The sequence below is a fragment of the Anser anser genome (genome assembly GCF_964211835.1).
Source record: "Anser anser genome assembly, chromosome: 2".
NCBI classification, from domain to species: domain Eukaryota; kingdom Metazoa; phylum Chordata; class Aves; order Anseriformes; family Anatidae; genus Anser; species Anser anser.
The window spans coordinates 57,365,001-57,389,033 of NC_139721.1; the positions used below are offsets into that span (position 1 = coordinate 57,365,001).

General features: G+C 38.4%; 1 protein-coding gene across 11 annotated transcripts in view; it reads left to right on the top strand.

Annotated features, from left to right (window-relative positions):
• The first annotated feature begins 4,639 nt into the window (after window positions 1-4,639).
• The window catches only part of CDH7 (cadherin 7), a 91,564-nt gene continuing 72,170 nt past the window's right edge, over window positions 4,640-24,033 (top strand). Inside the window, exons 1-3 of one of the 11 annotated variants that reach the window (XM_083822719.1) lie at window positions 11,913-12,117; window positions 12,199-12,307; window positions 14,591-14,975. In XM_083822719.1, the coding sequence (XP_083678845.1) occupies window positions 14,766-14,975 (210 nt within the window). In that variant the 5' untranslated portion in view covers window positions 11,913-12,117; window positions 12,199-12,307; window positions 14,591-14,765. The other 10 variants (XM_083822718.1, XM_083822712.1, XM_083822720.1 and 7 more) reach the window with 10 other exon arrangements.

Genomic DNA, 24,033 nt, shown 5'->3' on the forward strand with positions numbered 1-24,033 from the left:
CTTAGTCCTAGCTCCTATGTTATAAATTCTAACGTTTTAAAAACTATTTTCATGTTTTTATTCTCAGTATCTTTCTTTGCCTGATGATTCTTTTTTTCCTTATTGGTAATCCATACTTCTTGCAGAGCGCTTAGAGCACAACACTGCCAGCTTTGTCCTGCCATATTCTATCTCAATGCTGGCCAGCTTGGTACATCCACTTGTAATATGATGAATAGTATCTGGAGCCTGGCCACACATCCTACATTCTAGTCTTAGGGTTTTTTAAGCCATCTATCCTTGCTTGTACAAATTGCTCATTCCTGTGTGGCCATAATGAAATTCTTCATTTCTCTTTTCAGTCTTCTGACAGCCTGCTTAACATTTGCCACAACCTTCTTGTGAGATTTTTGAAATTCTTGGTGTTTTTTTTTTTTTCAGTTGATTTCTGCTTGCGCTATTCTTACTACTATGTGAATGATAAGTTACTCTAATTGGTAGAATCTTTTTCTTTTAATTTTGGACCCTTCTTAGGATTAAACAGCCCAGTTTTCTATCTATACATTCTTAAAATTACACTTCCTGACAATATGAACTCCATTTTTCTCTGCATTCACATTTATTACCTTAGGCAATAATAACTTTTTATTACTTTTACAGTTACATTTCCTTATATTAATCAGATTTATTTCTGAAGAAGAATAACATTCTTGAGAATATATTACCACATGTGCCAGCATATGTGGGCCCACCGTGTCATCAAAAGATTGTGGAAACTCAAGAGAAGATACAGAGAAACGAGAAAAGGACAGGTAGTGTCCATGATGCTAATGCTGAATTGATAAAGTACCAATTCCAAAGTGGAATGGGTGGTTGTGGAGGCTTAATAACTTGACCAATTGAATCATCTTTACTTTTATTTTCTACAATTTAGTTCATATTATTATCTCAGTTGGGTTGCCAAGTCTTTAAAGGGTATTCTGCATAAAGTCTTCTATAAAGCAGGTTGCTGAACTTTTGGGGACCATTAATTATGTCCCCATAGTTACTGTGGCTTGATGGGAGGTTCCTGGAATATGGGAAACTCCTGGAACCTAGGCAACAATGTAATTGACTAAAAAACTCAGTTTAAGTATGGAATTAAGTCATAACAGGGTGGACAAAGAAAGGCTGAGACATTCCTGTGTTGAGTATCTTGTTAAAGGCAGTAAGTGTCTTAAATTACAATAGGATTTTTGTTTTTCCTTCTGCAATTTACAGAAATTAGAATAAAAGTAGACTAAAAATCAGACAAGCAATACTTCATTTTAGATCTGAATCTGAACTAATATAACCACAGAAATGGATGGTGATATGAGAGGTGAGAAATGTACATCAGAATTATAGCCACCTGTAAATAATATATCTGGACAGCAGAAGCCCTAATCTAAAAGTAATTTATAATTGCATTAGTACTCATACAGCCATGTGCTAATGTTGGTTAGTAATGTTTTCCTTTAAAAATGATCTTAAACTGCAAGCTCTCTTATTTGCCTCATGAAAACCTAATATCTGTATAAAATTTCAGGATTTCAGGAAACATAATGAAAAGTTAGCGTTTGCCTCTAAGCATATCAAAGGAACTCTGCAAGCTATCGCTGAGTGCATGATAGAAGTTATTTCTGCTTACATAGTCAATGATTTATCAGCATCCAGGTAGCTGTTACCAGATGTTGTTTGTTTGTTTGTTTCTGAATGCATACTTTGTAAAGATAGAAATATTAATATTGAGAGACTCTCAGTGGTTCAGGGAACTGAAGAGAACTGTAAAAGTTTTGTTTTCTGCCTTAGGTCAAAATTGCTCTCTAAGTAGTGGCCACCAAAGCCCTCACTGTGTGAGAAGTATTTGAGAGTGTGTGAGAGCATGTTTTCTGGTCCTAGATCTGCCTATGGTTCTGCTGTATAGTATGGGATCACAACTCATATTGTTCATTGGCATACATGACACTTTGAGAAGTCAAAGGAAAGGTGCCAGAACCAACAGGCTCTTTGATGCCTGCAGCTGTCCTTACAGGGCCTAAGATGCAGGTCTGATGTTTGTTTTGACAAACAGTAGACTGTCCCATGGAAGTGGTACATACGTACCTCTCAGGATGAGTAAATACACTACAAACCGCGTTAGAAAGAAATACAACAGCATTGCAAGTATGGATTACAGCCAAAATCTTCCAGTCAATGTACTGGAATGGACTGACTCACTGGCAAAAACACACCAAGAAGACAGTCAAGAACAAATTGTATTAAAAAAAATATACATTTTCTTGTGTTACTAAAAATGGTGGATTGCCAAAACTGACTAAGAATAATTGCTTCTTTATATTTTCTTCTGCTGGGGCAATGAAATTAAATTGGTCTGCTTAGTCATACTTTTTGCTTGGAGTCACTGGGCTGTTTTGCTCCTGTGAAAGTCAAAGGGTACAATACATTTTATTTTGATGTGACTGTGTAAGCAGTTAGAAAAAAAATAAATCAGACAAAAATATCTATCCTATTTTCAACACAGTAAAAATAAGTTCAAATGTTTTCACAGACATACAGTTTAATTAAAGGTTTTGCTTGAGAGAATATAGATTTTTGGAACATAAACCACATCCTTGAGAGTGGTCTGTTAAGTTAGTAGGAATGTCATGAAATATGCTGTAAAAGTCTACACATGAAAGCTTTTTAATTGGGTGATATTTGGCTATGCCAATTCTTGATTAGGAATATCAGGATCAGAATCAAAATTAAGGAGAAATAATCCTTCTATTCTAAAGATTTAAAATGATGGTAAAATTATTTAGTCCATATTTTGATTCTGAGGAGCAAAGAAAGTGCTTGAAGGTGGTAAGAAAAATTTATAAAGATCACTACCCTCTGTAGATTCTTCTTCCATTTTATCCCATTCCCAAACAATAAAATATTCTTAAATAAATAAATAAACCTTCATTTTTCATCATTGAAGTTACAGCTTTTGAATTAAGTATGAAAAAATAATTTTCCCAAGTACTGGTTTCATTACAGAATGAGTTTGAAAGAAGATAAAGCAAAGATGTTTGTGATATTTTGTGAGCGAAAAGACAAATTGTCCTTGAACTTTGCCCTTTAAGGATCAGTGCAAAGAGTCTTATTTCAATTAATTCGTGAAAGATGCATTAGGGATTGGGGGAAGGAGGACAAAGGAAAGAAGAATCCTTAATTGCAATCTTAAGGAATTGCATGCAATCATGTTTCAGGATTTTCTTGCCTGAATACATCCTGTTGCATTGTAACCACACACTCAGATGCTGCTGAACATCCAGAATGAAGTTGCTTCTAGTTGCCCTCTTTAAACCACTTCTCCCGTCCTCAAATGCCATGTTATTGAATTGCTGCTCTCTGGTTAGAAGGGCGACACATCAGAAATTACATATCTGAAAATGAAGCTACAAGACAAGAAACACATAGAGATTACCTATTACATTTATAAAAAATATGTATACTTGTTTGCACTCTTGAATTCAAAGGCTACAACCACATCCAGAAACTAAAATTATATTAAAAAAAAGGGAAAAAAGGAAAATCCTCTGTGATATAAATCAATTATTTTATTTTTTAAGAAGTGACTTTGTCTTCACATTACTTCATTATTGTTGACACCACATTTTACTGTATATATATGAGGAATTAAAATTAATTACAAACACAGATTATTAGTTGGTTCATAGTAGGTTGAGAACGCTTTCCTCATAAAGCAATAAATCAAAAGACATTGGCCAAGGCTCATTTCTTGCTATTGCCCTTGGTTTGATCCATTGTTCTAAAAACAGTAACTGTTAAAAATATTTCTGTCCGTGGAAAATGTCAGTTCAGCAGCTCCGCCAGCACTTGGAACCTCTGCATTTTTATTTATTTATTTATTTTTTTTTTTTAAACAGGAGGCGTCCTGGGTCCCGGGTGATCGCATTTCATTGGCAGACCTGGTGGACGCTGCAGACCCAAAAGGCTTCAGCGGTGCTGAAACGAGGCAGAAAGTTTGTGCTGCCGCTTTCCCAGCCGAACCAAGTCCAAACAAAGCAGGTATTCACTGCCCAGAGCGGCTTCCCCGGGCAGCTCTGGGGATGCGGGGCTGTGCGTGGCTGCTGCCAGGCTCCATCCCCAGCGTGACACTGCGCCTCCTCCTCGTCCTCCTCCTCCTACCGGTGCGCAGAGCTCCAGCACGGGCACACCGCCCCTGGCACAGGCGCCTCTCTCACCGTTTATTCTACGAGAGCACCTGGTTTATTTATTCCAGCTATTTACACACACTTTATTTTATTGTTATTATTATTTCCCCTCCCCCCTTTTAAACAGAGCCGGGGAGAGAAGAGGGACAGCGGCACTGGGGAGGCTGAGGGCAGCAGGGGTGAGGGGGTTGCGGTCGCTTGGTTGGTGACAGCTCCGTGCCCAGCGGCCCCACGATCCCCGGCTCCCCCAGCGCCGCCCAGACCAATTTGGGGGTAGGGGGCTGCAGGCTGGAAACAGGGCAGGCTGGAGGGGCTGAAAGGGCAGAATTATAAAGGAGGGTCCCCGGACACTTCGCGTTAGTTTTGCGACTTTGCCTTCACGCCTCGGGTGCTGAGTTGATCACGGCTCCTAGGACAAGCTTGTGTATGACGGGGGGAGAGGGCGGGAAGCGGGGGGAGGGGAGGACGGGAGCAGGGAGTATTAAAAAAAATATCTTAAACTCTTTCCTTCAGCTCCGTGTTTTCAAATGCAAATGGGGAGATAGATTGGCTCGCGCCCCACCCCCTAGCCCTGCTCCTGATTTTTATCCAGAGGACTCCATCTGTATATCGTGTCGAGGAGGAGGAGGAGAGGCAGGGGGCGCGGGGCCGGCAGGCTGCTTGCTCTCCGGGTCTGCTGCTCAGTAGGCACCGCTGGAGGTACGAAAAGTCGCCCTGCCTCCTCCGCGCCCGCGGACCGAGCTGGCAGCCGGCACCGGCCACTGAGCGGTGACATCCCCTGCCCAGAGCAGCATCCCCACCTCCTCCGTCTCCTTCCCTCCCTCCCCCCTCCTTCCATCCCTCCCTCCCTCCTCTTTCCCCTCTTCCTCCTCCTCCTCCCGCAGCCAGGATCCGCACCCAGTCGGAGCTGGGCTTGGCACCGGCGCCCACTTCTCCCTCCGTGCGCCCAGCTGCTGGCCGCGCCGCGCCGTGCCGCGCCGCGGAGGAAGAGGAGGAGGAAGAGGAGGAGGAGGAGGAGCGGGGCAGCAACGGCGCTCCTACCTCCGCGGGTGCGGGCGAGTGCGCGGGCGGGCGCGCAGCCCCGATGCCAGGCGGGCTCCCGGCCGCCGCCTGGGAGCATCCCGCCAGCACTTCTCCGCCGAGGCACCGCCGGCCCTTGGGATTAAAATACCGCGCTGGGCAGCCGAGGGACGGCAGGTGAGTGAGTGCCGGCTGCAACTGCCCCCGCCGCTTTCCCATGCGGGCAGGGGGAAATGGGAGTAGCTGCGGGCAGGGGGCTGAGCGCTGCTCCTCTCCCCCGGCCCCGCACCGCTCCTGCTCGGCAGCGGCCGCGGAAGCAGCGGCAACTTTCCTCCGTGTCTCGCCGCCGTGGTCTCCTCTCCCCCGTGCCGGGGGGCGGCGGGGAAGGGAAGGGAAGAGAAGGGAAGGGGCGGCCCGGGGCAGCGCGGCTGGCAGCGGCCGCCCAAGTGCCGGCTGTGGCCGGGGAGCGGTGAGAAGTGAGAGAGAGAGCACGGATGCTCTACGCTTGTGTGCACCTACCGCATCAAGGAAAAAAAAAAAAAAAAAAGAGAGAGAGAGAGAACAATAGCAACCCTCTGACTCTTCGGAGAAGTCTCGCAGACAAGGGGGGAGATGGAGTGGGGGAAGGGAGGGCTACAGACTTATGCAAAATGTAGGCAGCAGCAAGTCCCGACTGCCTCGGTCCTTTCTGCCAAAGCAAAGCGGTCGTCTTCCTGGCTCTCTGAGTCCAGCTTTGATGCTACGGAGCAATACTGCGGAGGCCGGGAAATTTCCCGAGAGTTATTTCCCAGAGCTTTCGTCCTTTTATGTCAAGGATGTTCTGGAGTTTGCAAATGTGAAAATGATGGGAGCTTATTTCTTTGATTAGCATTCAGCTGGTAAGGCAGGCTCTGCAGTGCTTGGCTGTTTGATACTGACCCTTCCCCCCTGCCCCATTCCCTCATTTATCCACATATCCACACACAGACAGGTCCTGCTTTCCTCTAATAGACTGTGTGCACTGGCAGTAAGTATTTTGTGATCTGGATCCAACTTCTAGTCGGTAAACAGAGGGAAATATCCCTTTTTGATATAGGATTTAGCCTTCATACCCCATGCTTTCCAAAGGTGAAGTAGTTCAGGTGAGCCAGGATTCTGCAAACAACGATAGCTTTCCCAGCAAACCAGAGGATTTAGGGAGGGAGGGGAGACTGAGACTAGTGAGGCACTCTGATTCTGGGAACTGAAATGCTGATACTTTAATCTTTTTCCCATTGCAAGATAAAAAAGTCTCATGTTCTGATAGATAACTTCTCAAGTCAAAGCAGAGACTTGAAAGGGCAGTGTATACTTTATAGTCTCTCTAACAAGACAAAGTGCCTTGCCATTTTCTCAGCTAAAACATAGGTGATCGTAAAGCTTTGCAGAAAATAAATTGCTTTCCAGGACAAATAAGTAAATAAATAGATAAAGGAGCCAAACTCTTGTATGTCAGTTTCTGTAACAGTCTCTCTTTGACAGTGATGTGTGACTTTACTTTTCTACCTTTATCATATCTACTAATTGCTCATCTGTTACATGTTGTGAAGTTTGTAGGGGATTGTTACTGGTAAAAGGTAGATGTTATTCTGTTTCTGGAAAAGATAGGTCTATGTAATCTCAGGTGAAGAGCTATTCAGATGAGCAAGTTAAATTAACAGCATGCAAGTTGCATAAATAAATGAAGTTTGCTTAGAATTTTGCTTTTGAATGTACAAAAGGTCAGAAGATGAAGATTAGTTGGGAAATGGTGCTGGTTTGCTCTTAGCAATATCCTAACAGTTTTAAAAATGCAAAAGTGAAGCGACAATATATAGAAATAATAAGCATGCCTCATTTGAAACTAGTTCAGTGTGACTGTGGTGTTATCATCTTCGGGGGGAGGGGGGGAATAATAATAAAAGGCACCAAAGAAGTCCAAACCAACTCTCTAGGGACCAAATGTGACATCCTGTTTAAATTCCTTTTACACACTTTTCTAGCTCTCACAGCCTGCAAATACCAGGGGATCTAATATAGACACGCTTCTTTTTGGGGGACATGAAGAAAGCCTAAGTAAGATTAAAAAATAATTACAATAAAATCCACAGGAAGCAGAGCAGAGCAAAGAAGCTGGAAGCTGACTCTTGCAACTTTTTACGTTATGTGGAATATTCTGGGTTTGAGAATTTAGTAGATTAAGAACTGCCTGGAAAATTATCTAAATATCCAAGTTAATAATCTGAGCTACCACTGCATTTTAGAAATGTGAGTGAATGTGAAGAAAAAAATAGTCATTGGTAATGTAGAGTATTTTCTTAAAACAAACAGACCAAAAAATCATTAAAGACTGGAGCTTTAATCAGAGGGCATTTCACCCTTATAATGGAAGACTTTATTGTAATTAAAGGCTGCTGTAGGTCATTAGAAGTGTGTTTGTTAATAATGTACCACATGACAGCTTCAGAGCTCTTTTAAGTCTACTTTTATTGATATAATTGCAAAGCACTCTTGATTATTTGCTATTGATTTAATAGCAAGGAAATCTTAACATAGAAATCTTACCATAGTATAGTTTGCATTGGAAGGGACCTTAAAGATTGTCTAGTTCCAACTCCGCTGCCATGGGCAGGGACACCTTCCATTAGACCTCATATATAAAGAGGTAATTGTAAATCATTTGTTTAACTGCAGATTACCCATGAACTATCTGATGAGCAGAATGGATCTTTCTCATGGATCCTCAGTGTGTTCTGTCCACGTTTTTCTATGTTTCTTCAGCTGTCAGATGCTTGGCTCAAGAAAATCATTATTAATGCAAAACCTTGGTTGCTTTACTCTAAATTAAAGTCCTACTTTGCTGTAAACCTGGCTAAGCCTTTTCTCAAAGGTGTTCAACACACAAACTGACTCCAACGTGCAATGAAAATAGAAGGTATTTCCAACTAAATATGCTTTGCATATGAATATACTACTCAGAAGGCAGTTTTAGTGTCAGTTTGAGTAGTAACTTTTTTTTTTTTTTTTTGGCTATTGACTTAATATCTGATCTGCTCAGTGGTTCTTCAATGAATGCTTTTCCTGAGCCATCCAATTTACTGTAGTTTAGCATGCACTTTTTTTTTCTCTTTTTTTTTTTTCATGTATGCTTTCATGCTACTACTGGGTATTGTTTTCTTGGAGGAATAAAAATCATTAAATTCTAGCTGAGGAAGGGTGCGTAAAATATATGACGGTTACTTCAGTCCTGCCTGTCAAACTAGGTTTAACTCTAAGCAGTAATGCAGGAGTGCCTCCTCTGGGAATTCAGTGGTTCTGCAAGGAAATGCCACGAAGTCATTTCTTCCCTTAGGTATTATGTGAAATTCCTCAATTTAAATGAGGCTGCAGAAATTGAGCTTGTGGAATTTTAAATATTTGACTTGATTGGTCTTGCACATACAAATACTGCTAGCGTTTCTTTTCAATAACTGATCAAATTAGCATTTTCCTTTCCAGCAACTCTAGATCTATAAAATGTGTCATAGCAAGGTGAAAAACCAAAAAGCACTTTCATGTGGAGAAAATTATATAAAATTTCTTTCTTTTGTCAATTTTTCTAGGGGGAGGGAAAAAAAATAAAGTAAAATATGAGCTCTCCAGACACATAAAGCCTTACGATCAACTGCAGAATATTGTGAAACACCAAAGACAGTTGCTTGGTTTTCTTTCTGCATTTTGTGAAGCCATATCATTTATTGAAGTGTGCCTACTGTTTTTCTGTTGTGTCGTCAAGTCCTTTCACCTGAGTCAGAGGGTATTGGAGCCAGCTTAGTGTAACAGTGCCATATGTTTGGAGCAGTGATAGTTTCTTGCTTGATAACCAGATGCAGACTGCAGGATGTGCACTCCATTTACAGATCTCCCATGTGAATATTTAGGCCAGTTAGCTGCAGGAGGTTGTGGTCTGTAGATATAATGTCATCTGGCACAGGGAGTTAACAGGTTTGATCGTAATGCCTTGACTCACAGACCTTCATTTCATGGAAGGGTCCCCACCTCACTTGCTCTAAGGCACCCTCCTTTTTACTTTATTTATTTATTTCAATGAAAAAATGTTGCGACCAGACGTTGCAATCTGCACCATAATTAGACACGTTCTCTAAGTCTTTTGTCTCAAGGATCACAGAGTTACTGTGCCTGCAAAAAGAGTCCCTGTGATATTTAGGATGTGTGACATTGTTGTGAGCCTACAGCTCCTCGAAGGGGAATTTTCTCTTCCACAGAAAGTGATACCTTTTCCAATGGGCATTGTAAAACTGAATGTCAAAACATAAATATTTCAGCAAGATTAGTTCAGCTGTCAAGGGGCTCACCTGCTGATTCTACTGTGCTTATGGGATCCTGGTTCAAGATCCAGTGGCAATAGTCACCCTCAGAATTATCTCAACACAGAGGGTCTTGTTTTATTGAAAGGTTAAATTGTGTATGGGGAACGGGTGAGAGGGGAAGAGGGAGAGGTGGGTAGGGGAGTGAGACGGGGGCTGGGCAGGAAGGATAACTATGTGCTATTGATCAAGCTAAAATAAAATTTACAAGTATTTTCAGGGCTGCAATTCCAGAGACAGTGAGATCTGAGTTTAAACAGTAAATTTTTGCTATAGTGTCAAAAATTGAAGCAATCTTAGGAGAGGAGAATAAGGGGTGGGGGAGGCAATAGGAATGAAAAGCTCTTCAGTTAAACCTTAAATGGATGCTCTGAACTGACATTGAGTTTTCAAAACAGAGAAATGTAATCCAGTCAGGTGGAGTCTAGTAATGGAAAAGGTATTGGATTTCCACCTCTTCTTCCTGAAGTATTTTATATGTTGCAAAGTCTTTAGGACAATATATGCTGATGGACAAAATTCTATGTTAGGCTGACACGGTTGATAGGGAAATAATATGGTTCATATATTAAGCTGGCACTGTGATACCAGCAGCAATGTGTGAGGAGAAATCTGTAGAAATTTGGGCTTTGGCTGCAAAGGTTAGGTGGCACCAAAAAGACCTCAAGGGCTTTCACCAAAGGCCCCACAAGACTGGGGAAAATTCAGATGTGGGGAAGGAGGGCTTTCATAAGGACTTCTAGGGGACCAAAGACATATTTTGTCCATATCTAGTGGGGCTCAGGGGTACATGAGTATAGCCAGGACTACTCTTGATGTGTTGTTTTAGAAATTATGGAGTGAAGCAAAATATTCAGAGAGATTTTCAGTGGGTGTAAATTACCCTTAATTGCTTGCAGTGAAAGGAACTATTCCTTAAAGCTGAGGATCTTATTCATGATCTGAATGTTTTCATCAAATCAAGATTGCCCCTTGGAGACAGTGCATAATGGTGTCTTTTTGACACTAGCAGATTGTTTTGGCGAAGTAGAGTAGTAACATTTTTTCAGATTAGCAGTGTTCATGAGAACACTTCTGCTACTAGGCTATGACTTAAATATAGCCCAACTTCTCTACAGCAGATGGGAGAAAATGTAAATTTTATGGTATATATTGAATAAGGAGGTTATTATTTTTTGAGATGTGTATTCTTCATTCTGATGTTTTATAGATGAACCAAGTATTTAAGAACACAACATGAGAGAGTTGATATTCGGTGTGTGTATATATATGTGTGTATATATATATGTATATATATATAAATGAATTTTTGGGGGGGAGGATGGGATTTCTTGCAGTTGTTCACTTAGATAGCATGTTACTGATATGGTAAGACACACTACAAGCACAGTCCAAATCACATAACGTACTCTTTGAATTACACACTGGTTGTTTGGGTTTATATTTTTTTATATTTGTGAATTTTGCTACTATATGTAAAGTAAATAAGGAATACAAGCTTAGATGTAGAAGGTAGAGCCTCTTGCTTAAAATACATGAGCAGTCAAATTCATTTTATTTTTAAAACCTAAATTACTTTTCATGAAGAAAAAGCTTGAGGAGACATTATTGCACCCGAGACCCTCTTTGAGGAGGGAAGTAGCATTTCATGGATTTAGAAACATTATATGAAGATGTACTAATGTCCTAGGGTAATTAAAGACATTAATTACAAATACAAATATTTCTCTGTTCTGCATAGTTTGTTTGTACAGAACGGGTTACCATTTCATAAAAGAGAATGCTTAAACTCAGTGATTAATTTAAATGCTTAAATTCAGTGCAGGTCAATTTTGCCTTCATTTCACACTCAAGCGCATAAATGCAGGTGATAGAGAAGGCACCTAAATCAGAGAGTTTCATTCCATCTATTGCTGTCATTGTTCGTCATACCTGTAGCTGCAAGCACTCTCAGAACATTAAGTTTATGCCTTGATGAGGGGAAAAAAAGCAACCTTTTAGCTTACTTTTCAGTTTTCTGAATGCCATGATGTTGCTTGTGTTTTACATATCAACTTCATACCTAGGCATTTCACAGAGCAGATGATGTTGAAGTGCTAGTTACGCCTGGACAGAAACATAATATATATATATATATTTTACACATAACCATAAAAATTTCATATAAATATGTATGTCTATATCAGAACAAAAGATACAATTTAATACAATTTAATAAGTAATTATTCCCAAAACAGAAAAGATTTTTAATCACCAGGCCCTTTTACTTCTGCTTTGGGAAGTATCACACTCAAAAAGCAATGTGCTGAAAGAACTATAAATAAAAACCCTAAAAAATCAAAGGGGGGTAGGGGAGGTGTGCTCTAAGAGGAATAGGAAGATTTATCCTGAAGGGGAGGAAGGGAGGGAAGAGTGTTTCAGAGCAAACTGCTGCCACACAGCTGAACAAAAATAATTGGAATTCTGGAGACTGTGTGGTGAAAAGATTTGAGAATGAGTAAATGACAACATTTTTTTTTTTTCCAGGGGGTGTGAGTATTCTGTTTTTCATCAGATTGTGCTGTCTAGCATATGGACTGTTTTTCAGTTGGTATTTTGGGTGCGTTTTTCAGTTCTGTGCTGTGGTGTGTGGCTGGGGACCATGGCGCTCCATATGGTGGCTTTCATACTTCCCTGCAGGTGTAAAAGAAAGGATATAAGAGAACACTGTTCGAGATAAAGGTTAGAGCAATTCTAGGTTTGAAATGTCTGTTCAGAGCAAGAACAAGACATTTCAAACTGCTTAGTGGAAAGACTCTAACATATTGTAAATGTTTTACTGACATTTCTTAAGAAAATCCATTTCATATTTTTATCTCTGTTAAGTAACAATCTGCTGCTTCTTTGAAATAAACTGACAGTTTATCAATATCAGATGTATTTAACCTAATGTAACTTAGATACAGAGAGGGAAACTAAAGGGTGTGCAAACAGCCCCTAATACAGACAATATTTATCATACTTGAAAGGAGTGGTAGGAAGTGAATGTGCCACTTGGGAAGCCCAACTACTTTCCTTAACACCTGTGGTAGCCCTTTTGGTTATTACAATGTCACCTGGTCATGATTTACCCAATGGCCCACACCAAAACCTAGCTAGCTGGGATTAATCATTTTAAATTACGCTCTGCTAGTGACGATGACACCTGCATGTTAATCCTGCTGAAAAAAAAAAAAAGTAATAATAATAATAATAATAATAATAAAATGTTGGTGCAGGTGGAGGGATATGCTTTGTAACTGTGCATCACATTTTGAAAATTAGGATGTTTAGGTAAGACAACACCTATTCCCATTGTTTTGCATGTAGGGAGACACTAAATTTTCATATATGGAAGCTTTCAAATAGCTGCTGCTTAGCATACATGCTCAGTGGGTTTGTGGTTTATCCCACCATTCTCTAAGCAAAGCCTTTCTGGTGCAGGGCAGTACCACAGAAGGGATTACTATAAAAAGGCTTTAAATACAGTCTATAATCAGAAGAGCTTTTTATTTGTTTCATGTTTGTGCCCTCTAGGTACCTTTGGCAGCATGGTACATAGTTCTGTAGCTAAAAGAGCCTGACATAGTGAAAACAGATATCAGAGATCGCATTCCAATCACTTTTAATAGTAGTGGGTAGGAATATAAGAGTTTATCTAGAGCATTTAATGCATACGTGATTTAATGTCTACTGCATAATGTGATTTAATACAATGTATAAAGGATGCAATATTCTTTCTTCCATGGCTTCCTAAGTAGCAACAGCTCACTCTAATTGAAAGCCTTGTTAACTGTTTTAATTTCATCCTCATTTTCATCTTGTATTTCGCACTTCTTAAATACTTCTTGTCTGCCGTATTGCTCACTCAGACAAGGAGGATGCCTATTTCAGAGAGAGCATTGCTTACTTGGACTTAATGGAGATGATTCCCTTGAAATACAAAGCTGCGTTTGGTTTTGGCTAACAGAACTTGTACTTGTATAATCATTATATTATGTATATATTTTTACTTGGCCAGAGAAGGTTTGTAACTGTAAGAGGCACTTAAAAAAAAAAAAAATTAAGACTGATTTAAATGCTGTTCAAGGTTTTTGTTGTTTTTGTAAATGATTCTTTATTCTTAGCAAGTTCCATCAATTACTAAATGATCAAGGTTTTGAAAAGGAGACAGACAAGATGCACAGAAAGATAAAACTTCTGTGTGTTTCTGCTGAAAAATCATTCATCATTAAAGTAAGGTTCCATTGAAAACACAAAATCAAATTATTTTCTGATCTTGCTGAACATACATGTGTATAAGTAAGTACATAAGCTAGTCTAACATGCTTCTTATCATGCCTGACATTTGCTTTAGAAACATAGAAAAAATGAGTGGGGACACTTGGAGGGCTTTTTAGCTGGTCGGATTCAGATAAGAACAAATCATAACATCTGGTCTACTGTGACTAAGAATCAATCAAATTGTTCTGATTCATCTTATACTCTGTTATTTTACTCTTCAGTTATATGGAAAAGAGAAGCTAACATATGTCCTTTCCATTAATATAGCTTCCCGCCTGTAACTGTTTTATAATTATGTCATGGTAATGTCAAGTAAAGCTGACTATAGCTGGCAGAGGAGGAAAAATCAGAAGTAATAACTGTAAAATAAATACACTTGTTTTGCTTATTTTAAAGAGAAGAGAATTCAGCCTCTGTACTGGAGAAACGGGTGTATTAAGAGAACAGTCACAAGAAAACTTTATAAATATAAATACATATCGATCAGTAGTAGCAAAATCCAAGGAATGAAGTCTAAATTCACAGACTAATTAGTAAACTCAACAGTGTTGATGATTAGAAAAATCATAAATAGACATTTCTGCATTATGCAAATGTTGCAAATAATTTGCATTAGTAAAAAAAAATATAAAAACAAATAAAGTTCCGACAACAGTTCTTGTCTTTTTTGTTTTCTTTTCCTTTTTTTTTTTTTTTCCACAGACAGGTACCTGTTATGCCATTTCTTTGGTGAAGGCTACTCAGCAGTGGTGACCTCTCCCAATCGACCACTCCACAAGTTATTATCTCTGGACTCCCAGCTGGCACCCTGCTGGAAGCTAGAGCTGCAGAGACAACTGGAATTGTGCCTGCTCTCATCAAAAGGAGAAAAAAAAAGATGAAGTTGGGCAAAGTGGAGTTCTGCCATTTGTTGCAGATAATAGCTCTTTTCCTGTGTCTTTCTGGGATGAATCAAGCAGAGCCCTCAAGGTCCAGGTCAAAGCCCTACTTTCAATCAGGGAGGACAAGAACCAAACGCAGCTGGGTGTGGAATCAATTCTTTGTGCTGGAAGAATACATGGGCACAGACCCACTCTATGTAGGAAAGGTAGGGGATTTAACCAAACTTTGGAAAGTACAGATGCCTGCTTTTTGATCTGTTTATCTGGTGTAACCTGAAAATTGCAACTCTGTCAGTGTGTCTGAAATAAACCAGGACGGAACAAAGTTATGCAGTTTGAAAAAGAAAAACCTTTAGCACTTCAGAACAGCAATGCATCACGTTTCTGACCGCTCTCACAATTTTATTTAAGAGCTTAATCTATTGTCTATGCTTATTTAAGGGAGTACAAGGATGAAGGTGTTTTACCATTACTGATACAAAGACAATATTTTATTACTAATAGTTGTGTTTTGTTACATGGGAATACAGAAGTATAATAATGCATATTCTTTCCTAAGAACAAAAAACTAGTCTCAGAAAACAGCATTTCTATATTATCCTGTTTGCTCCCTAAAGACTGGCACTATTGTGGTCAAGAGAGAAATATTCAGGCATCTAAGGGTGTGACAAGTGGAAAGGAGGGCACGTCTGCATTGCTGCTATGCTTTGATGTTGCTTGGCTGGCAGAGCGGTACCTTGGGGGCCTCCCTGCCCTCTGAGCACAGAATAGCCTTGTGGCTTTACCCACCCTCTGATGGGCACCAGGCCAGCACAGAACAAGCCCTTGCATCAGGGCATCCCAAATGGCTCGTTGTCAGTGCCCGTAGCTGCACGTGGAGCACACTGAGCACAGCTGTGAATCTGTGCCTTAGTTCATTCACTGCGCTGTGCTGATGAGTAATACACTTCAGCAATTATCAAGAAAAAAAAAAAAAAAGACAACACCCAGCTTTCTTGTACTTCTATGTAACATTTATGTGTAATCATCTTATTGAAAGAAAAACTCATTTCTCTAGGTAATATGGGAATCAATAAATACAGTTTCTCGTTAAAATATAGCAAATGCATAGAAAACAAGGGAGTGACATTATGGCAAAATGGCATGCTTACAGAAAAAAAAAAAAAAGAGAGAGAGAAGTAATCTAAAATCCAACACTTCAAATATACGAGTGCAGGGAATTTCAGCTTACTTGATTTGCCCTACTGAGACAAAAACCTTAATGTTTGCGTTAACACAGCTAAGTACTTAGAATTTAATCATGCCATCAAATAATCAAGTTGAATGGCAATCTGCTCTTGTGACTAAAGCTATGGTTGTGTTTACGTGTTTTTCTGAACTGGGGCTAGTACTATGCACAACTGAGCACTAAAGAAAGAAGAACTAGAATAAACATATATATATTTCATTGCAAGCATCATGAAAGTTTTTGTTAAGTTAGAGGGTATGTAGCAGTTTCAACTTGGAAACTACTTGGCTTTGTAAGTTTTTGTTTGTTTGTTTGTTTGTTTGTTTTTGGGGGGCTGGAGGGGAGTGAAGAGGAAAGGGAGCTCCAAAACATTCTCAGTTTGGAGCCTCTCCTGTGCTTCTGGAAAATAGTATATTTGGCATTCTTACCTGGTGATATAAAAGGATGTGTGGCTTACAATTTAGAATTTCTCTCTTGGAAAAGAAATGTCTTTAAATACTTGACAGAAGTCTGGTTTTGATCTGTAGCAATTCTCATATTCACTCGATTATTGTGTTTTGGCCAAATATGCTGTGGTAACACTGGAGTACACGACATGATTATTTTTAGCTTCACAGTCTGCTCTTTCCAGTCCTTTACAGGAGTCCTAGCATTCATATATATATTCTGAAAAGCAATCCCACCACCACCTTTTTTTTTTTCCTAGTAACAGTCTGTGCCCAGCCTGCTTTTGTATCAGCAGTATGAATTGTTGGCTCAAGAATTCACATTTGTACCAGCAATTCATTTTGTAGGAAAAGCAGACATAAATTTGCACTTGCAAAAGGAAGCACATTTTCCTGGAAACAGAGCCCTTGCTGAGCATCTTATAAGATAAGATGTGCCCAGTTCCTAACCTTCACTCTGGAGATGCTTTTTACTGTGTGGTTCCTGAGGTGCAATCATGACCGAAGCTGAATTCCCATGCAGGGGAGAAAAGAGGTGAAGAAGTGATTTTCTTTCTGTGTGTTAACATATTATGTGTAGCACTACTCTGAAGTGAGCAGCAGTCACCTTCCTCCGCCTTCCCCCCCCCCCCCCAAAAAAAAAAAATATTGCTGTGCCTGTTTCAAAGCCTCTGTAGGCAGGTAGGGACTGAGGAGATTGAGATTTGGATAGAAGGGTGTTTTTTTTTCCTTCCCCTTGGTGAGGAAAGTGAAGAGCTGGCATAACTCACTTCTCTCATCAAGTGAAGTGGAAACAGCAACCAGACTCTGCCTCATATTCTGCAGAGCATTCTGCTCCTGGGGAGGTCAGTCCTGTGCTACCTGAACAGAAGTTCAGGATGCTTTGCAGGGTGCCAGTCTGACTGTGGACACCCAGGAAGGAGGAACCTGCCTTCAGATTTTAAGGGCTGTGAGAGAAAAATGCTTCAGAAACACGCAGGCGAATGGAGCTGTGCTAGGGAATATTTTCTCTCTGCCACTATCCAATTTTAAAAAGCCCTAAGCAGTTCTGTTTGGATGAGGCAGTATTTGGAGAATGTTAGGGTTACATGGCAAATTAGTTAAAAGTCATGAAATACCAATGTTAATTCCATGTTTGGCATTAATTCTGTCCTCCTGGGTGCATGCAATTTGACATTTTAATTACATGATCATGCAAGGCAAAATCCAATTCCTTGGAAATTACATAATAGGATTCCTATTCACTTCATTAAGATGAGTCTTTCACTTAAAATATTTTTTTCAATGTTTTCATATTCAGATTTCAGATCCATACCTTAAGTGTATTTATTTTCAGTGGGGTTTTTCTGTTTGTTTGTTTTTAAACTTATTTATTTCCTTGAGGCAGCAGGGTCCTGTTTCTCCCATCACTCTGGAGAAACCTCTGGAGAAGCACTGATAGTTTTACACTAATAGGAATCAGAGGTGATTGAAGTTTGTTGCTGTTACTGGTTGTTTGTTTTTGTTTTTTTGTTTGCTTTTATATGTAGGTCTTTCCTCTCTGTGGTATGAATTTTAATCATCTTGGATTCAATCCTGAGTAATTCTGAGTGCCTCTTGGGAGGTGCTTAACATATAGCCAGATTGTGGACTGAACCATATACAATTTCTTTCTGTCCATCAGCACAGCATATGTTTTTTTTTTTTTTTTCACCAAAAGGGTTGAAGCAATTAACTATTTAGCCCATTTACCCATCCAGATAGGCCCCCATTATCTTCCAGACATTCTATGTAGGAATTGAAGCAGTTAACTATGATACTAATTTAGCTGGAAGCTTAGGTGGTTTCTGTTTTCCAGAAACTGTTTACTATTGCTCTGTAAAATGCCTTACTCTGTATTTTCCATATAAATGAATTTAATTGATTCTACTTGGGCATAAAAATAATAGTATAGAACAGTTTAAAATGATTTGATATATAAATACCTAAAATTAGAAAATATATGATATAATACTGAATATTTGAAAATCTGTTTACAGTCACGTAGTTAAAGTCTGTATAGGTATGCACAGGCAAAAAAAAAGATGCAGTTGAAGTCTAATTTTATGTCTGATATTCTTTTGTTGTTGTTTTCCCATCATTTTTGTTACATAATTATGCAAACATCCTGTGTGTGTGTCTGTGTGTGCTTTTTGTTTTTTTGTAGGATTTGTGTTTTCTTTTCTTTTTTTTTTTTTCATGCATGTGTATGTTTTTTTTTTTTTTTCTGGTTTTGTGGCAATTAGTTTCACCAGTGTTTGCCTACAAGAATGTTGGTCTCCTCAAAAGCATCAGAATGACACAAAGCCACAGACAGTAATTCTTTTATTTGTCTTTTATAAGTAAACAAACAAAAAACAACAAACGAATCAAAAGCAGCCCACAAATAAACTTGAAGTGAAACAAAGCTGTGAACTCCATGTGAGTGAGTGTGAAAATTGATGGTTGACTTTATTATTTTCTTTTGAACCCAGACCAAAGCTCCTTTTCCAATGGCTCTAGATTTAGGGATAGTTAGAGACAGAGACAGTTTCAAGCATACAAGCACAATGGCTACTGAGTTAAACTTTTAAATTATTATCTTTATTTTTATTTTCTTGAAACCTTTCTAAGATGTGAAGGGCTGAAAACAAAGGGGAACAAAGAAAATCAGTGATATATCAAGCAGAATTTGCAGTTATGCACTGAGGCAGGGTGGAGAAAGGGCTTTCTAAGCAGCAAAATAACCAGAAATGTATATTATTTGTTGGTATAGTCTGTAGAATGCTTCTTCTAGGCTCATCAGTTTGGAGGGAAGAAGGCTGTTTTTTTGTTTGTTTGTTTTTTGGTGTGAAAGAATTCACATTTGATATTTACCTATTGCAATATATTTACCCTATAACAAGTCATACAGTGAGAAATGCAGCTCTTTTCCTAGCTCATAGCCTGCCATTTTCAAATGTGCCTGGTAACTTTTGGACTGTGTTGGATAATAAGCATTCTTGCTAAAATACTTTAAAAATACTTTAAATCAGTAAATACTGTGAAAGCATTGGCCACACACTGTCAAACTCATAACAATGTACCGAATACCAGTCACTGAGAAACAGAGAAAACTTCATCTGTGAATGAGAAAGCTGAGAACCTCTGAATAGAAATAAGCCCAGTAGCTTTTCATCTCTCTAGAAACCCACCACAACAACTTTACTGTCACTTTGGGAAATGGAGAGGAGAAGGAGGGAAGTTATAAGCGCTAAATTTAGGCAAAAGGGGCTAGGCTGCCACATTTATAGATAAGGGAGCAGGAGGCAGGTTGGGTGCGATTCTTTTTCCTCTTGTTTTCTGTGGAGGTAACCCATGGAGACCCGAGCCCAGTCTCAGCCTTGGGTTTTTGCCTCTCCAAATAGCCTGCATAAGATAAATGTTCAAGTCTACTCTGAAAAACTGCAAGTGAGCACCCAGCTGAGAGAAGCTACAGCTCTGCACAGAAATAATTTATATATTTTTTTGCCCAAGTACTTTTAAGAGAAAAAAAAAAAAAAAGGTTCCTTGTTCCTTATCTTTATTTGTATACACTGTGTGGAAAACAGAGGTAGCATAATGAATCAGAGAAACTTCCTTCCTCATTGTTACATAAACTTTTCTTCCTTTTCTATTTGTTATCTTCATTTTAACATAATCTTTGAATCACTATTTTATATACTCACAAAAGTTAACTTCTGAACCTGAAAATGTGAATCTGCTCTGTTTCTGATATTTATCCATTGCAGGGACTCTGTTCTGTGCTGTGAAAATTGATAACAGTTGACCTTTTAAGTAAAATCGGACATACCTCTCTTGTCAATATTATTATACCACAAGTGCTGCAAATGAAACAAATGAATAAACAAAATATTCAAATATTGCATATCTGCTTTGTAGAAGGAATAGGTCTTGGCAAAGGGGTGCCCCAGCCATACAGAAGAGGTATGAATTTACCAGCTCAAGTTGTTATTTATAAGTTGCTAGTAGCACAGGTTTTTCATCACTGGGGAGTCACTATGGGCTTTGTGTTATCCCATGCTTTATTTTATTTGGATTACCCCAAATAACAGAGTTGACAGAAAATCTGAATGTTTCCTACTTAGCATGCAGGGCTAAAGTATCTCTGGGGAGAACAGTGAGATTAAGGCACACAGGAAGAATTATCTGAAGGGATAACCCAAAATCTACTGCTTTTTTCTTCGTTTATTTCATTAGCCTGCACAGCTATAGTGTAATTTCCTCTATCCTTCTTTATAGGAAGTCATTGTCTTACTCACATAGCTGAATGGATACAGAAATGGGTTTTATGCAGGGGATTTAAAGCGATGACAATTTCACATGTTCAAGCTCTAAAAGACAATTTATATGTAATTTCATTATTAAAAGTGATAATAGAGTTGAGAGACTTATGGTTGGATACTGAACCAGGACATGAAGCTTTATGATCTTTTAGTATAATATAGAACATAGATCCTTAACATGTGGCATTACAGAAGAGGAAGGTTAGTGAAGGTGATGACAACATTTGTAAATTAAGTAGCCCTCATCACAGCTTTTTATTCAGTGGCACAGCTATGCTATTTGTATAATCCTGTAATACCAGCTCTGTATTTCAATAGACTAATAAGCTCTACCTGCAGTGCTCTGCTCTAAATTTCTTTGGGATGTTATTTAAAACTATATTTTATGGACCTCTCTGACAAATCAGAAAAGCAAGAGTAAAAGCTAATTTTTATACCATATGTAGATGTAAGTCTCCTGTATGCTTGGCTGGTTATCAAGAAATGCTTTATTTTCATGAGAGCTTGAGGAGATTTACAGTTTTAATGTGAGTGAAGCTCTTGTTGCCTCAGCTGACTTTTTTTTTTTTATTTTCTAACATTTATTCTAACATTTGTATATATTTATATGCTAAAGTTGCTTTCTGTCCTCTAGCCCTTGTTATTGGCTCTTACTTGTTATCCAGTTTTACTTCTGTCCTCTAGTCTTACTGATGATGTTGGAAATGCAGGGCTGTAAGACTGGGGCTACCAAGAAGTGTCAGTATTCACATTATTATGTGAATTCCATTATTGCTAAGGAAGTCCAGTCAGGAATCAAATCCCCACTGTGAGCTAAGTGCAGTGCAGGCAAAGACAACCCTCTGCCCTGAGACAGAGGTCTTGTAAAACAAGAGGCAGTAACGGATTAAGAAGTAAGAATATAATCCAGTGAAATATGGAGACATCAATCAACATCCTGAAAATAGCTTGAGAACAATAACTCGCTCACATCCTTTTCCAGTAAGATAGAATATTGCTTATTTTAAACATGAGAATCAAAACTATATTTTAAACAACGTGAATAGGTAACAGAGGGTCTTTTCCTGCCTTTATGTTCTAACCTTTATAGGTGAAAATTTGGGTGAAATTCCTAAGGGCAGATCTATTTGATATCTATGTTAGTACGAGGCTACATGTCTAAAAATCTTGTTTCAGGACAGTGAAGATAAAGGAAATTTTTCCATTGCTTTCAAAAGTTCAAACTGCATATGCTTCAAAGTTTTACATCTTGTAACCTGCTATCACTCTATATTTTCCATGTTGTCTTTTTTCTTATACCTGTACTGTTCAGCACAAGTGTCTGTCTACAGGTCCATTGGGTGTTCATTCCATGTATTTAGCATTTTTCACCTCACAGTCTAATAGTCCAGCACTATTGCTGCTCTGTCACATTTTTTTCTGCCAAATTTCTTCTTTGTTCCATTGCATCTATGTTGTTGTTGTTTTTCAGTCTCACACTGCACAACTTAAGTTTCTTTTGTGTGTGTGTGTGTGTTTTTTTTTGAGTACTCAGTAAAATTATGCCATGTATGTATGTCAGATTTTGATGTTAACTTTTACCGGTTGAGGTGAGTATCTGGGACAATATACTTAGAGATCCTGAAAAGTCAGGGAATGGTGCTTTTGTGTCCAGTACGTCATCTTTAACATAAATATAATGGCAATAAATGCTGGAAAATCTCTGCATTATAGATCTTTGTCACAACATCATGAATTTCCCTGGAAGAAGTGGATGAACTGTGTGTTGAGGTTGGAACGGCTGAAAGAAGAAAGCCGTGAATACACTAGGTCATCCACTTCTGTCAGAATACCTGTTAGCTACCTTATACTACCAATATATAACTTCTTATATATATATATATATCTTCTCAGTGCTTTTTGTGCTAGAAGAGACAGTTTTGTCACATAAATTAGAGACAAGTTACTCTTAGAAAAATCAGTGTAAGTTATGCTGTTAGGTGAATCCTAACTGTTCAAATTATGTCCAAATTATACGATTACCAGCACACACTGTGAGCAGAAGTTTGAGGCGGTCCTAATGCTTACTGTCTTATAGCTTTAAGGCTCTAAGAATGAATATCTTTTATTTATTTTTATTTTTTTTAAAGGGGGGTAGTGTATTTACATGGTATAAAAATAAAAAAAAAAAATTAAAAAAAGTAATGTCAACACCTAATTATAGATCACATGGCCTTCCCAAAACCCGGGAATAAGTGAATATATCAACACATGTTATCTCAGCTCCAAAGCCTTAACTAACTTTGTTCCAGGATCATTATGGTAGAATTTTGTCAGTCCAAGAGAGAGACTATATTTCTCTTTTTGGTATTTTAAATATTGACTTAAATAGATTTCACTTTCAGAGCATTCTAATATTTTTTGACTGATATATATTAAATGCAGTGCAGCATAACATTTTTGTTTCATTCAATATTTCAGGAGAAAAAGATAGTTGAAGAGAAAAGGAACACCTTTACAATTTCTTGGTACAAGAGGAAGTCATGTTTGAGTTCAGGAAAATCAGTGGTTTATATCCCTCAAGATACTACAAATGCAGTCTTTGCTACATATTATGTTTGGTGGATAGTTCATTATAGTGTTGCATTTGGATTACCAGCAATTGAAAATCTACTTAAACTTTCTCAAACTTAAAAGACAAGAAAAGATTTTATTATAGTAGCATATTACTGTATTTTTAATATTTTACAGTGGTTTCATTTGAAAGAAAAAATCATACAGATAAATTAACAACGATATTTTTCCTGAGCATTTCATTTTGAACAAACATATACTACAGAAATATGTTGTTGCTAAGTTAGATTCTGAGAGAGCTGGGAGGATATTATAGAAGTAAGCTCATATTTCATTTTACCCAAGGCTTTGATAAATGTAAGAGAAATTAAACCAATGAAAGTAAATTATTTATGATTTAAAAATATATATATTTGAATACTGTTGGAAATATAGAAATTAACCATTTCACCCGCATCCTAATTATAATACTGAAATCCAAATTTAAATATTTTCATGGTATTAACTGCATTTTCTTAATCATTACATTCAGTACATTCAACTTTATAATTTCAATGGTATAGAAAATATTTATCTTGTTTATTAATGTGTTCTATTTGCATAAAAAGAAAACAACAACAACAACAACAGAAAAACACAAGTTATACTACTGTGTGTTTCTCCTATTTATTACTGAGAGAAACTCAGTTTGGTTAAGTAAAAGAGGACAGTGATA